General features: G+C 37.2%; 1 protein-coding gene across 8 annotated transcripts in view; it reads left to right on the top strand.

Moving 5' to 3' along the window:
* The window catches only part of DNM3 (dynamin 3), a 543403-nt gene that overhangs the window by 177660 nt on the left and 349726 nt on the right, over positions 1–16017 (top strand). For all 8 annotated transcript variants that reach the window (XM_032393370.1, XM_032393365.1, XM_032393366.1 and 5 more), the window contains exons 5-7: positions 8823–8921; positions 9506–9666; positions 13849–13991. In XM_032393370.1, the coding sequence (XP_032249261.1) occupies positions 8823–8921; positions 9506–9666; positions 13849–13991 (403 nt within the window). The remainder of the gene's footprint in view (positions 1–8822; positions 8922–9505; positions 9667–13848; positions 13992–16017) is intronic.

Consider the following 16017-nt stretch of genomic DNA (forward strand, 5'->3'; position numbering starts at 1 on the left):
AATGAAGCTGGACCACTTTCTTTCACCATACACAAAAATAAATTCCAAATGGTTTAAAGACCTGAAACCATAAAAGTCCTTGAAGGGAGCACAGGCAGTAATCTCTCTGACATTGACTGTGGCAAAATTTTTGATATGTCTCCTGAGGCAAGGGATATAAAAACAAAAATAAACTCTTGGGATTACATCAAAATAAAGTTTCTGCACAGCAAGGGAAATAGCCAACAAAACTAAAAATCAGGCTACTGAATGGGAGAGGATATTTGCAAATGACATATCTGATAAAGAGTTTTAGTATCCAAAATATATAAAGAACTGATACAACTCAATACCCAGAAAACAAATAATCCAATTAAAAAATGGACAAAACATACGAACAGACATTTCTCCAAAGAAGATATACAAGTGGCCAGCAAACACAGGAAAAGATGCTCAACATCATTCATCATCAGGAAAATGCAAATTAAAATTACAATGAGATGTCACCTCACACCTGTCAGAATGGCTAAAATCACAAACTCAAGAAACAAGTGTCAGTGAGGATGTGGAGAAAAAGGAACCCTCATGCACTGTTTTTGGGAATACAAACTGGTGCAGCCACTGTGAAAAACAGCTTAAAGTTTCCTCAAAAAATTAAAAATAGAACTACCCTATGATATAGTAATTTCACTACTCAGTATTTACCCCCCCAAAATACAAAAACACTAATTCAAAGGGATACATGCACCCCTGTGTTTTTTGTGGCATTTTTTCCAATAGCCAAACTATGGAAGCAACCCAAGTGTCCACTGATAGATGAATGGACAAAGAAGATGTGGTGTATATATACAATGGAATATTTTTTCAAGATTTTATTTATTTGACAGAGAGAGAGCGAGAGAGGGAACACAAGCAGGGGGAGTGGGAGAGGGAGAAGCAGGCTTCCCGCTGAGCAGGGAGCCCGACGTGGGGCTTGATTGTAGGACCCTGGGATCATGACCTGAGCTGAAGGCAGATGCTTAACAACTGAGCCACCCAGGCACCCCTGTACAATGGAGTATTAATCAGTTATAAAAAAGAATGAAATCTTGACATTTGCAACAATGTGGATAGAGGTAGAGTATAATGTTGAGTGAAATAAGTCAGTCAGAGAAAGACAAATGCCATACAATCACACTCATATGTGGAATTTAAGGAACAAAACAAATGAGCAAAGGAAAAAGAGAGAGAGAAAGAGAGAAACCAAGAATCAGACTCTTATCTATAGAAAACAAACTGATGGTTACTAGAGGGGAGGTGGGTGGAGGGATGAGTGAAATAGGGTATGGGAATTAAAGAGTGTACTTATCATGATGAAAATAAAATAAAATGATGAAAAAAGGAAGAATGGGTTTGAGTTGATCAAAAAAAGAAGGGAAGGAAAGGATATTTAGAGTTGAGCGGCATTGTTATAAAGATAAAGAGCCCAAGAACTGCATGGTCACATGGAGAAGTGCAACTTGTTGGGTGTGACTGGAGTTTAGGATTGGAGTAGAGTGGGAGGCATGGTGAGAATCAAAGCTAATGAGATCACAACTTTCATTTACTGGGGTTTTTTTAATGTACCAAGTACTTTACATGTGTAATGTTATTTAATTGTCTTTAATTAATAGATTTTAATTTTTTAGAGCAATTTTAAGTGGAAAGTACAGAGAGTTCCCATATACATTCTGTCCCCACATGCACAACCTCCCCAACTATTAATATCCCACACCAGAGTTGTACATTTGTTATAATCAATGAACCTAGAACTGATGTATCATTATTACTCAAAGTTCATAGTTGACATTAGGGTTCACTCTTGGTGGTGTACCTTCTATGGGTTTTCACAAATGTGGAATGTTATGTATCCACCATTGTAATACCATATAAAATAGTTTTCACTGCCCTAAAAATACTCTGTACTCCACCTTTTTATCCTTGCCTCCCCTAACCCCTGGCAACCACTAGGCTTTTTACTGTCTCCATACTTTTGCCTTTTCTAGAATGTCATATAGTTGAAACCATAAACTTTGTAGCTTTTTCGGATTGGCTTCTTTGACTTAGCAATATGAATTTAAAGTTCCTCCTTGTCTTTTTATGGCTTGATAGCTCATTTATTTTCAGCACTGAATAATATTCCATTGTCTGGTTGTGCCACAGTTTTATTTATCTATTTATGTATGGAAGGACATCTAGGTGGCTTTCCAGTTTTGGCAATTATAAGTAAATCTGCTATAAACATCTGTGTGCAAGTTCTTGTGTGGACATGTTTTCAATTCCTTTGAGTAAATACCAAAGAGTACAATTACTGTATCACATGGTAAGGGTGTATTTAGTTTTGTAAGAAACTATTTTCCAAAATGTCTGTACCATTTTGCAATCTCAATAGCAATGAATGGGTGTTCTTGGTACTCCGTAACCTTGCTGCCTTTGATGTTGTCAGTGTTTTGGATTTTGGTAATTTTAATAGATATCTCACTATTATTTTAATTTGCAATTCCCTATTGAACAATGATGTGGAACATCTTTTCATATACATACTTGCCATTTGTACATCTTGTTTGGTGAGGTACCTGTTCAGGTCTTTTACCCATTTTTAAATCAGGTTGTTTGTTTCCTCCCCCTGTCTGAAGCACAAGGGGATTTTTTTTTTTTCAGATATTCACTGTGATAACCTGGGTGGGGTGAGCTCCTGGAGACTAAACCCACAAAAAAATGGATGCTCCCTATAACTTGGACCTTCTAGACTTTTTAACTCACGGAGTTTCCAGAAATTTATTAATTACAGTTTAGGTTTTCTTTCTTAGGCGCTGGTTCCCATAGGAATTCCTGCTTGTGTGTTTCTGCTTCCATAAGTTATGATTCTCTGGATTTACCTATCTGCCTCTCCAAATTTGGGGAGCAGTGGTTTGTCCTGTGACCTCATGTTTCTGAAGAATCTAAGAAGGGTTGTTGATTTTTTCAGTTGTCCACTTGCTAAGACACAGTGGCAACTTCAAATCTTCTTACATGTTGCACCAGAAAGTGGAAGGTCTGTTATTTAATCTTAAAACATAAGTTTGTTATTTTCTCATTTTATTGATGAATTAGAGTGAACATATAACTTATTCTTCTGCTGGAAGTCTTTCGAGAGTTAAAGGGGATGCAATTAATAATTATCCCAGACATCAAATATAAACTGTGATGGGTGATTATGCTATTGATGTGGTTACACCTGATGAGGAAACTAAAGATTTTATGTATTTAGTTGTCAGAGAGAGAGTGAGAGAGAGAGAACTCACAAGCACAGGGAGAGGTATGCAGAGGGAGAAGCAGTTCCCCACTGAGCAAGGAGCCCAATGGGGGGTTTCGATCTCAGGACCCTGGGATCATGACCTGAGCCAAAGGCAAATGCTTGACCAACTGAGCCACCCTGACATCCCCTGATGAGGAAACTAATGTCTTGGAAGTAATAAGAGGCACTGATGGGTTTGAACCCAAAAAATCTGATCCTCGAGTGAGTGCTGTTAGCCTCTATGCTATGTAAGAATCAGTTTGGAAGTGCCTTGTATGTCTTTTCAAGGTCTTTGTCAGGATTCATCAGCACTCATCATTATGGCTATTCTTTACTGAAGAAACATAATTGAAATACAGTATCATACATTATTTATTAGCTCTTAATTTATTTTTATTTTCCTTTTAGTTGGAAGACAAGAATTTTATTAAATTACTCTTTACTTATTATTGTATATAACCTCTTCTAAATCTGGAAATTGTTTTATTTCCCAGAATTCTGGACTTGAAAGAGACATCTAGTTAATCTTTTGGTTCTATATGTAGATCAACAGGCCCAGATGATGTAACTAACTTGCCAAATAACAGACCTAATCACTTGTAGAATCTAGCTAAGAATTGGGTGGCAGAAAAATATAGTGATTAAAAATGGAATTAGGTTGCCTGGATTCCACACCCTACAGGCTGCGAGCTTTTAGGTAAGCATGCTTTTCCTCTCCAAATCTCACTTTCCTGATCTGTGTAATTGAGAAAATAACGGTACCCACTCATAGAGTTGTTTCAAGTCTATGCCCAGTACATAATCAGGACTCAGTACATGGGTCTCTGTTATATTTATCTGAGTCTTTAGATTACCAGTGAAGTGCTTTTAAAGCATGTTGCCTTTGAATCTCTTCCAGCAATGGCTTTTTGAGATTTGTCAGTGTAGGTCTCCAGTATGCCAGCAGGAGTTCATTGATTATTTTAAGCTGCCTATTTGTATAACTAAATGTGAAAAGAAAATAATCTCCTTTGCCATTTCTGGTATACCACTAAGCATAGATTTCTTTGCCTTTGCAGAAATAAAGGAGTAGTAAAGAGAATACTTTTAATTATGTATTAACCATGCTTGCCTTTTGGAGACAAATATTTAAACCAATGTTCATTTGATTTGGTCATTGTACAAGGCCAGCATATCCAACAAAGACAGAGCTTTCAGTCTGACATAGTTGAGTTGTGTGTTCTTATCATTTTAAAGGGAATGAAATGTCAGTTATGTCTAAACTTATCTGGATGTGTTGATTGGACATGGAAAACTTTTACACAGATCAGATATGCACACATATCCTTACATTACTTTGCCAATGTAGAATCAAATATCTGTTTCAATGTTTTTTTTATTTATATCTACTGTCCATTCTTACCTATCAAATAAAAAATGGATTATTTAAAAAAAAAAAGAATACTTTTAAAATTTAACTTTTATTTTTATTAATGTTATAAGCATACATAGCTTAAAAATCAGTCCCAAAGGCTTTTAACAAAAACTATTGGTCCCTTGCCCACTCCTCCTGACTCTTGATTACTGATTTCCAGAGCCTATCACTTTTGGCTTTCTTTTGGTATTTACCTCCATATTTCTGTGTAACCTGTTCATACTACTATTTCTTGATTTTTTATTTTTGATTTTCACTTTTGAATTCCTACTGTAGAGAAGAATTTAGCTGTCTTCTATCTCTCTCCCATACCCACATATACTAACCATACATATATACACTTACCCTCCCATGTTCTACTAATATAATTATATTTAAATATTTATGATTCTGAAAATATCATTTGCAGCTGAGCCCTGTGTAAATTATGATTATGTTTTCCTTCTTACATGATATTGCTGTCTTTGAGGTTGATAGTTGTCTTTCTTTTTGTTTGCAGTCTTCTAAATATTCATTACCAGTGCATTCTCAGCCTCTCCTCTAGGAGTCTAAATCTTGTAATACCTTAAAAAATCTTAGGCATTAGGTGTTCTAGCACTTCCATTCTTTTTTTTCTTAGTGGGGAAATATATCTCTTCAATAATCTGTGCCTTCTCATTCAAATAGATATTGATTGTTCTTCTGGCCTAGTACTGAGATCTACACCATCCTGAAAATTCCCTTCTTTTTTTGGTTATATTACATTTCTTGCTTCCTGGATCTCTTATTTACTTCTTTGTTAGTTTGCTTTCCATGTTTGGTGGAACACATCCTTTAGTAGTTTCCAAAAGAAAGGGAGGTAAAATACTTTGAGATTTTTGCAAGTCTGAAAATATTTTTTTCTACTGTCACATTTATCGATAGTTTAGAATTCTAGGCTAGAAATAATTTTTTCCCTCAGAATTTTGAAAACAGCACTCTATTGAATTTTAGTTTCTAGTTTGTTGCTGGGAAGACTGATGCTATAATGATTTCCAAAACTTTTTTTGTCACTTTCTTTTCTTAACTTCTTTGGGAGCTTATTAGGATATTTTATTTGTTCCTAGTGTTTTGAAATCTTATACTGCTATGCCATATTGTGTGTGTGTTTTTCATATTATGTTGGACACTTGATGGATTTATTCAATACATAAATTAATCTTTCACTTACAGAATATTTTCTTGAATAGTATGCCCCCCCAACTATTTCTGTTTCATCTTCTCTGTTTTTCTGGAATGCCAATTATTCAGATATTGGATCTTCTACATTATTTCTCTGTTTTTTGTTTTTTTTTTTAGATTTATTTATTTATTTGAGAGAGAGAAAGAGAATGAGATAGAGAACAGGGGAGGGGGAGAGGGACAGGGAGAAACAGAATCTCAAGTAGACTCTGCACTGGGCACAGAGCCTGACACAGGGCTCGATCTCATGATCCTGAGGTCATGACCAGAGCCAAAACCAAAAGTCAAATGCTTAACCAACTGAGCTACCCAGGTGCCCCTATTTCTCTAGTTTCAAACAAGTTTTTCCTTTTCTATTATTTACTTCTATTTCTTTTGTTTTCTGGAAGAGTTTCTAACTTTGTACTCCACCCATTCTACTAACATTTTTTTTTAAATTTCTACTCTCATATTTTGTTACCGAGAATTCCTTTTGTTTGTTTGAATGTTTCCTTTTATGACATTCTGTTCTTGTTCCATGGATGCAGTGACCTCTCTTTTCTCTCTGAGGATATTAATAAAAATGATAAACTTTTCTTCTATATTTTGTATTATCTTTGTTTTCTTCAGTTCTGTTTTACAATATTTATTTGTTGTGGTCTCAGAGACTCTCCTTGGCTATCCATTCACATTTAAAATAATTTTTTAAAATTTTTATTTTTTATTGAAGCATAGTTGACATACAATATTGTATTAACTTCAGGTATACAACATAGTGGTTCTACAATTATATACATCACAGAATGCTAAAATAAATAAGTCGCTTATGGGGGATATAGTCAATAGTATTTTATTTATATTATATTAATATTGTAATAATTTTGTATGATGACAATTGGTAATCTACACTTATTGATTTATATTTAAAAGTGAAATATTAACAGGAAACTCTAGGTGGGTGTGCTTGACTAAATGAGTTATAGGCTTCACAGTAGGTTGATTTATTGGGCTGTTTTAATTGGAGTTCCTCTGAATTTTAATATCTATGTTTCCCTCTAAGAATGGTTAATATCCCCAGACAGAGTTTTTCCAATCTCCTGCTTGGAGGGTTAAATTCTACCAGCCAGCTTTTTCGTAAACTGGACTGGGCAGAGAGGTCTTGCTATTCAGTATGTGGAATTTCACTTAATCACTCTCTTTTAATACCTGATGCCCTCTAACTGGGCCAGGTGCCCATTAGTGCAGTTTTCCACAGTTCAGTGTTTCCAGAGAGTAGACCTTGCACTCTCCTGCCAGGTTGAGCTAGGGTGACTCCTAGCTATGTTATCCGTGGAAATCTCACTGCTTTCATCCAGTGCTCTTGTTTTTAGCCTCAACTGCCCCCACTACCATCCATTATTGTCAGAGCTATTGGTCTCCCTCAACCTTTCTGAGAGGCTGTGATGTAAATTATCCAGCTTCTGGGCTTTGGTTGTTGGCTTTCTTGGATGCAGTTTTTCTCTTTCTCTAGTCTGTTAATTTAGTTAGCAGTTATCCTGCTGGGTTTACAGTTTCAACATTTTTCTTCAGTCCTCTCCCATTTTCTTTACTTTCTTGGTTTAAGCCTTTTTTATTTTTAAAATTCTTTGTATTTCAATAAGCAGTATATTGGTTAAAAGCATGGGCTCTGGATGCCTAGACCCACCTGTTGTATGACCTTGGGAAAGTTACTTAATCTCTTTCTGCCTTAGTTTCCTCACTTAAAAAAAAAAAGTAGTTGGAGTCTTTTTTAAGATTAAACGACTTAACCTTTTTAAGAGTAAATGATTTAAGACATATAAAGAATATAAAACCATAGCTGGCCTAATAAATATTAGCCATTTTAGAGTGGTTTCAGGTAAAAAGATAAAGGTGTGTGTTCAATTTATCATATCCAAAGAAATGCCCTTAAAAATGTGAATCACAAGGGGCGCCTGGGTGGCTCAGTCGTTAAGTGTCTGCTTTCGGTTCAGGTCATGACCCCAGAGTCCTGGAATAGAGCGCCTTGTCGGGCTCTCTGCTCCACAGGAAGCCTGCTTCTCCCTCTCCCACTCCCCCTGCTTGTGTTCCCTCTCTTGCTGTGTCTCTCTCTGTCAAATAAATAAAATCTTTAAAAAAATATATGAATCACTAGGCAAATGTTATTCATTTTATCTAGTGAAGAAAACAATGGGCAAAGGTGAGGTATCTGATGTGCTACATAAAATGTCTAGGTTTTTATATTGTTTTATTACTGAAAGGTACCTTGGAGATTATCGTTTCCAACTCTATATTACAGATAGGAAAACTGAGACCCAGAGAAGAGAGTTAGGTGACTTGCCTTGAGACTAGAATCCAAATGTCAGAATTCTTAGTTTGGTCTTCTTCCATTAAGTCATATATCTTTTTCTAATGAACAGTGAATGCTATGAGACTTGAAACTTTGTTTTTGGTGATGACACTATCCTATACCTAATTTTCTTCTTCTTATTTGTCAAGTGCTTAGAACTGGATCAATAATAACCTTTGGTTTATGACACACTCTCTTCATTGGTCCTACTTGTTTATTTATTTTCAGTAAGGTAATACATAAAAAAATTAAAGCACCCGTATTGTGTACAGTACCTTGGAGGAAAATTTTAAGTGTATAATTTCCATGTATGCATGGTACAAAAATAAATGCATGTATTTAAAATTATTGTGGTGATATACCTATTTGGTTTTTTCTCTCTTGAAGTGAGAGTTACCTTATGTATGGGTGGTTTTACAACTCTCCTTCTTATCACATCAAAACTCACCAGACTGGGGTAGCAGTGGATTAGAAAACAAAGTAAGACAGAGAGGAACAGGAAAAGGACCAGAAATATGAGTGTCTGCATTTAACATGGGGACATATATGTCTCTAAAATTTGTTAGTCTTCTGCAAACTATGTAATACTGCATTTGTTTTCGATGCAGGTTTAAGAACCATTGGAGTCATCACCAAATTGGATCTTATGGATGAAGGAACAGATGCCAGGGAGGTTCTAGAGAATAAGTTGCTGCCTCTTCGCAGGGGTAACGTACCATGTCCTATACAGGACTTCCTTTGATGATGTGGCAGAGAAACAATTGGGAAACCGATGGGAAGCTTGGTTTTATGCCTTCACAGTTGAGGAATGTATTTATGATTAGTTATACTTTTTCTGGAGTGGCATAACGTTCCCAAATGATATATTTAAAAATGATCCAAAGGAAGAACTATTCCTTAAAATAACAGGAATAAGAAAGCAGGAAAAGGAAGGAGTTTGAAGGGAGGATATAAATATTCATCACAGACTGCATATACATATACTCTGCTGTTTTAAGTGTGACTCACTTGCCCACCATATAACACAGCTGCTAAGGGACACACTGTATTAAAATGTACAGAGCTTTTAAGGGCAAAACACATTATTGTGTTAATGCTAAAAAAGTATCATTAGCCACATCAGCCAGCCTTTGTTAAATACTGATGTCTCAAATTGAGTTTTATAAAAGGTTCAATTCTTCAGCCCTTAAAAATAATTTTGCTTTTCTTATTCAGCCTGTTTGAGAGCCTTGAAATCTCCCCAGAATAAACAACGAGTGTCCCAAACCACATTGTATGTGTTCTGTTTCAGGTTATGTGGGGGTGGTAAACAGAAGCCAGAAGGATATAGACGGGAAGAAGGACATTAAGGCTGCCATGTTGGCCGAAAGGAAATTTTTTCTCTCACACCCGGCTTATAGACATATTGCTGACCGGATGGGGACCCCACACCTGCAGAAGGTCCTTAATCAGGTAAAGATGTTTTCTCAAGCAACAAGAACAGTTATTAAATATATAAGTGACTATTGGAATTCATATTTCTCATTTTAATGTTCATTTTTTCCAAAATAAGACATTCAGCTTAAATGATAGGAATTAAAAAATGAATATGAATACTTAGTTGCACACTGTTACTATTCTCAGTGAGTAGAATCTACTTTAATGTTATTGAAATTACACTGCTCAGAGCAGAAATATGCTTATTTAGGAACAGTGGATAAGGGTATATATTAGCACCCATTTTACTCAGAATATGTAGTTATCTTAAGAAATTAAGGTTGTATGTCCCTGAAAGGTTGATTTCTTGGGATCTGTTTTTAAAATGTCAATCTGTTATGGTTAGGTGAGATTTCTTTTTAAAATTTCTTTATGGTTTTGTTTAGGATCGATTTGTTCCTTAATTTAAATTCTTGAAAATAACAAATCCTTATAAGCAATCATTGATCTCCATTCATTTAAGAAGTTTTTCCAGATAACCCCTTTCCCTGCACAGATAGACTTGGGCCTCCATCTTCCCACATTCCATGCCCTTACTTCTTTCTTGCATAAAACCTCAGTGCACTTACTTGGTAACATATTTTTCATCTTCTAGGGAAGTTAAGCATCATCTTCAGTGTATGCAGGTCCACTCCTTGAGTTTTGATTATATTGACTCAAAGTGGCGAGCAGCTTTTCTCACAAATAGAATCATAAGATATGCTTTAACTTTTATTTATGAACTTTAACAGTCAACCAATCAAGTCATTATCGAATGTTCTGATTGTTTGCTCCTAGAAGGTATCAGTAGAGACTAACACAATAGCAGGCTACTTGTGACATTGGACCTGAACCCTTTAGGCAAAACAATTGAAGAGGTTTTAGAAAATAAAAAAGCAGTGGTATACTTCTACTTTACGTGACACAACACAGACTCATGTAAAGTTTGTGCTTCTTAATTAGGGTAGATGAGTATTTAGAAGCCATGAGGTGGTGCTGTGGTTGTGTCATTTAACAAACATTGGTTTGCCACACAAAAACCATAATATTCTACCAATATATTTAGTATTGGTAAAACTCTTTTTAGATTACTGCTTTCATGCCTGTATTGGTCTAAGAAAAACACAAATAAACTGAAAAATTCTTAGAGAAAAATCACTAAGATGATTAGGAAGATAAAGTTGGAAATAAATTAGGTTGTGAATACTAGAAAAGTAGAAAGAATGTGACTGGCCATTTGTTTATACAAATGACCCCTTAAATTATGACATAATTGGATTCTGGTTGACTGAAAACTGAATGGATTTTGTACTGAAGATCTCTCATTTCTTGGATAATCACTTTCTTTTTTATTGCTTCAGGGATCTTCATACTGTTTGAAACTAGGATACTTTTATGGCTGATTCAATGTGCACCAATACCTCTGGCCCTGAGGGACAGTTTCTATGGTGAAAACTGGAACAGAACATGACATTTTTGAGTCATTATGGCTGGAGGGCAGGGAATGAGGGAGTGAGTTATAAGAGATGAATTTGGAGAAGTAGGCAGAGGCTGGATCCTGTAATGTTTGTAGGCAAGTTAAGGATTTTTGTTCTTATCCTAAGAGCAGTGGGGAGTGAGTCATTTAAGGCATCTGAATAGGGGAATTACACAATCATATCTGTGGATTAAAAATGATCATGGTGATTGCAGATAAGATCAAGAATAGAGGGGCACCTGGGTGGCTCAGTCGTTAAGCGTCTGCCTTCTGCTCAGGTCACAATCCCAGAGTCCTGGAATCGAGCCCCGCATCGGGCTCCCTGCTCTGCAGGAAGCCTGCTTCTCCCTCTCCCACTCCCCCTGCTTGTGTTCCCTCTCTCGCTGTGTCTCTCTCTGTCAAATAAATAAATAAAATCTTTTAAAAAAAAAGATCAAGAATAGACATGAGAAGTTAGTAGGAGTCAAAGTGAGAAATGATGGTAGCTTGGTCTTGGTTAGGGCCAGTGAAGATGAAAAAAAAAAGCAGAATTGAGAAATGTTTAGGAAAGTCGAGAACTTCATGGTAGATTAGCTCTGGTGGGTGATGGAGAGGTGAAGTCAAGGATACGTTCCAAGTTCCCATATTGTTATGAAGTCATCGAGATGGAGAACCCTGAAAGGAGGATTAGGTGTTTGATTTCAGACTTGCTGAGGTTGCGGTGTCATTGGCACATGTAAGAGAAGTAAAGTCCATGGTCTAATATGTATGCCTGCAGCAAAGATTAGAAGTCTGGTCTGTAGATAACATGGTGGTAGCTACAGGCGTTTGAATATTTATTAAAGCTATGAGTGGAATAAGATTACTTTAGGAGGAACAGAGAGTGAACGAAGAAGAAGGTTAACACTCAGATTCGAGGAATATTGATATTTACAGGTCTGGTGGAGGGGGATGACTTGGCAAAGGAGATGTAGAAGGTACATCCAACAGGTTAGGAGAAAACTGAGTGGAACTAGGGTCACGAAAGCTGAGGAAAGAACTGTTTTAGAAAGCTAAGAGTGGTCCGCAGTGTTGCTTTGCTGTTGAGATATCTGAGAAGCAGAAGGTGGAAACCATGTGTTTTTATCATTTACCCCTCACATGGCAGACAAGTGGCTACTGGTTTCTCATGGTTACTGTTGGTCTTAGACTTGGGGGTTTGTGATGTTGCTACTGGGAATGCAGTCCTCTCCATTCTTTTGTTTTCTGCTTCAGAGCCATAACAACAGCTCGCTGGGGAATAACATAAGTCATAACTGTGGGCGAAGGTCTAATATAGTCATGAACTATTAACATTTAAATAACTATAGATATATTGAATAGATACATCCAGGTAACCTCCGATAAACATTAAAGATTTAGAATGATTTCTTCAGTCAGTCTGGGTATTTATTCCCCTTTTAATTTATTATTCTTTTTCATGCATTTCTGTGAAGTTTATGTTCTCTTTCTTTTGATTCAAGTTTATTACTTAACCAGTTCAAGAAGATTACCTTTTCTTTCTTCTTTCCTTCCTTTCTTCCTTCCTTCCTTTCTTTCTTTCTTTCTTTCTTTCTTTCTTTCTTTCTTTCTTTCTTTCTTTCTTTCTTTCTTTCTTTCTTTCTTTCCCTTCCTTCCTTGCTTCCTTCCTTCCTTCTTCCTTCCTTCCTTCCTTTCTTTCTTTCCATCTCTTTTTTTCTTTTAATTCAGACTTTTGTTTAACTGCATTGTAATAGAACATAAGGCAGAGAGCTAGCCAATCTGGGTTTATATCCCACCTTTGTTCTTTTTTTTTAAAGATTTTATTTATTTGACAGAGAGAGATAGTGAGAGAGGGAACACAAGCAGGGGGAGTGGGAGAGCGAGAAGCAGGCTTCCCGCTGAGCAGGGAGCCCGATGCGGGGCTCGATCCCAGGACCCTGGGATCATGACCTGAGCCGAAGGCAGACTCTTAACCGATTGAGCCACCCAGGCGCCCCCACCTTTGTTCTTAATCATGTACTTGTAGACAATCTCTTAGAGAATTTTTCATCCTGCTGAGCTTGAGGTGCCAGCAGATGATCTCAGTGGAATTGCCAAGTGGATGGTTAAGTAGAGATGTCAACAGCAAGAGAGAGAGTTTTCCTTTGCTAGTCATGGAGCTTTCATATGCAAACTGCTGAAGGAATAAACCCATGACGTGAACCAGCACCGCTGGACTGACGCCTAGAGGCAGGGCAAGAGGAAGCCCCTGTCTGAGCTGCAGAATGGAGAGGAAGTGGACAGCTGACAGGTACCTACAGTTCCATAGTGTGGTCCTGAAACGTCCGGCAGCACCTGTAACTCCAATTTCTTCATTTCTAGCCACAGTCCAACCTAAGGCTCCTTTCTACAATCTAGGTAATCTGATAGATCAATTCATGCCAGAGTGTTATTAGGCAGCCTTCTGAGTAACATTAGGTGCATTTTAACAGGGTATTTCCAGCCAGGCATAAAGAGGTAGCCCGAGCGAGTGACTCCAGCTGAAGGAATTTTGAGCATCTCCTTAAGGCCAGGAGAGAGTTGGAGCTGCTTCTCATGATTTCCCTACATAGTTAGTCTCAAATGTATATACGCATATGATTTCTAAGTTTTAAATGATTAGGAAAACAGGGAAGGTCAATTTTTGTCTCCTGAGTTCATCTTTCATCTGTTACATCTACATGATTTTGTTTTGTTTTATTTAGCAACTTACCAACCACATTCGAGATACCCTGCCAAACTTCAGGAACAAGCTACAGGGACAGTTGCTCTCCATAGAACATGAAGTGGAAGCCTACAAAAACTTCAAGCCAGAGGACCCCACCAGGAAGACCAAGGCATTGCTGCAGTGAGTCCTCTTGCCCTCCCTTGTTCAGCATTTGAAACTCATTTCTTCAGTTTGCTTTTGCCTTAGCCTCTTTGTCGTGCTATTTTCTAGAAAAAGCACGTAATGTGTACAAGACTTTGTGTATGTTATACAATGAGCCTCAAGTCTTTATGTGTTCTTGAAGAATCATTATTGATCTTATTCTGTTACTGTAGATTGAACCAGTTGCCCATCCCCTTGCCCAGTTTCCTTGCCCTTTGATAATTGGATTCCGTAAATGAGTAAAACCAATAGTGATAACTCAGCAGGGTTTTTGCCCTTAGTCTTTAGAAGTGGACAAAGCTCCTGTCTTGTGGGGACAGGAGGATGTGTCGTCTGTCTTGTACAACTGTCTTGTACAACTGTTTCTACCAATGTCACTCGTACTTATTATCTTCTTGTGTCAGTCATTTCATGGGATTTATCTGTGTACATTTTTCAGGGGAATGAGAACCAAGGCTTTCATAATTAAAGTATGGACAATAAAGCCACATTTAAGTATCTTTTTACCCTTTTTGGTAATGATTTTAATGTAGCTCTTTAAAAACACAAATGTGAAAACTGCCAAGTATCTTTTTACTCCTCCATGATCTTCCCATCTTATCCTTGGGTTACTAGGTTTATCCCTGAGAGGTCTTGGGTAGGACAGCAGAGTTGTTAGAGAATTGCCAGCTTCTTATGTCTTTTATCTTTCTTCCATTTTTTTTGCCCCTCCCAGCCTCATCTGCCCTTTTATCCCTGTGCTGCAACTTACCTCAGGTCCCTCTCAACTAGAAGACCCTCTGCCCAGCTGATATTCCAGGGCATCCCAAATCCATTTACAGGGATGATGCTTGCCACCTCTTATGGTCCCTTTCTTCCTGTGCAGCCTTGCAATCAAGGTGCCCTTAATTTGGTGTTCAAAATGCATGACAAAATTCCTTTCTTTGTGGAGCTATTTCTAAATACTCAAATTATTTAAGTAAAAATTTAATGTAACATCTTGCGTTTCCTCATTTAAAAATATAGAATCATACAGAGGAAAGAATTTTTTCTTAGATTCAACTCTTTCCTAGTTTATCTTTTTATTCTCGGCTTTGGTTAAGCTCCTATAAAAACTCTTCAAGTTACAGAGAAAAGAAAGCTATTTCTGTTTAGGCCCTAGGTCATCATCTTAACATCCAACTGAAACTACTCTCCTTACAAATACTAGGCTTGCTTCTGTGACTCCATTGGATTCAGATTACAGAATTTTCCACATCTGGATTCTTCCCTTGTAGGGGGCTGATCAGCTCCTTCCTCTCTTCCTCCCTCCCTTTCTTTTTTTCTTTCTTCCCCCCTTTCTGCCCGCCTCTTCTTGCCTTCCTCTTAGCTCTTTGTGTTCGACTTGGTGTCTGGCTCTGTGCTATCTACTGGAGATTCAACAATGAATAAGACTTTTGCCCTCAAGAAGAGGCCACAGAAGAGCAAGGGAAACAGACATATAAGCAACTAACTGTGTTAAAATCTGATAAATGCTATGTTTCTGGTAAGTATAAACTGTTAAGGGAGCCCAGATGAGGAAGCAGTTACAGGTGAGGAAGGTTGTGAGTTCACAGAGGAAAAGATACTTTAATGAGAACCTAATGTATGGGGAGAGTTTGTCAGGTGGATGAGGAGGACAAGAGAATAGTGTGAGATTGTTTACAGCTTGTTGTAGTGGGCCTGGGGGCTGGAGTGTAGGCTGGAGGTAAATTTCCTAAAATTTCCCAGTGTTTCAGTGTTTTCTCATGTATATACCTTCTCAGGTGGTTAAAAATTAGATTAACATGGGCATATGCATAAACATAGCTACATCAAATTGTGTTCTGAATTTTCTGGCCTAATTTGCAGTTTTAATTCATCCACGATTTTGATGAAAGAGAATAAAGGATACAAATCTTAGATGGTTTGAATTTTTTCCTGTTGAATTTTGAATTTGAAAGTAGTACCAGCATGCCAAAATTAGAGTTTCTACATCTAGCAATAGAAAATGCAAGTAGGTTGTTAT

The sequence above is a fragment of the Phoca vitulina genome, unplaced genomic scaffold (genome assembly GCF_004348235.1).
Source record: "Phoca vitulina isolate PV1807 unplaced genomic scaffold, GSC_HSeal_1.0 scaffold73, whole genome shotgun sequence".
NCBI lineage: Eukaryota > Metazoa > Chordata > Mammalia > Carnivora > Phocidae > Phoca > Phoca vitulina.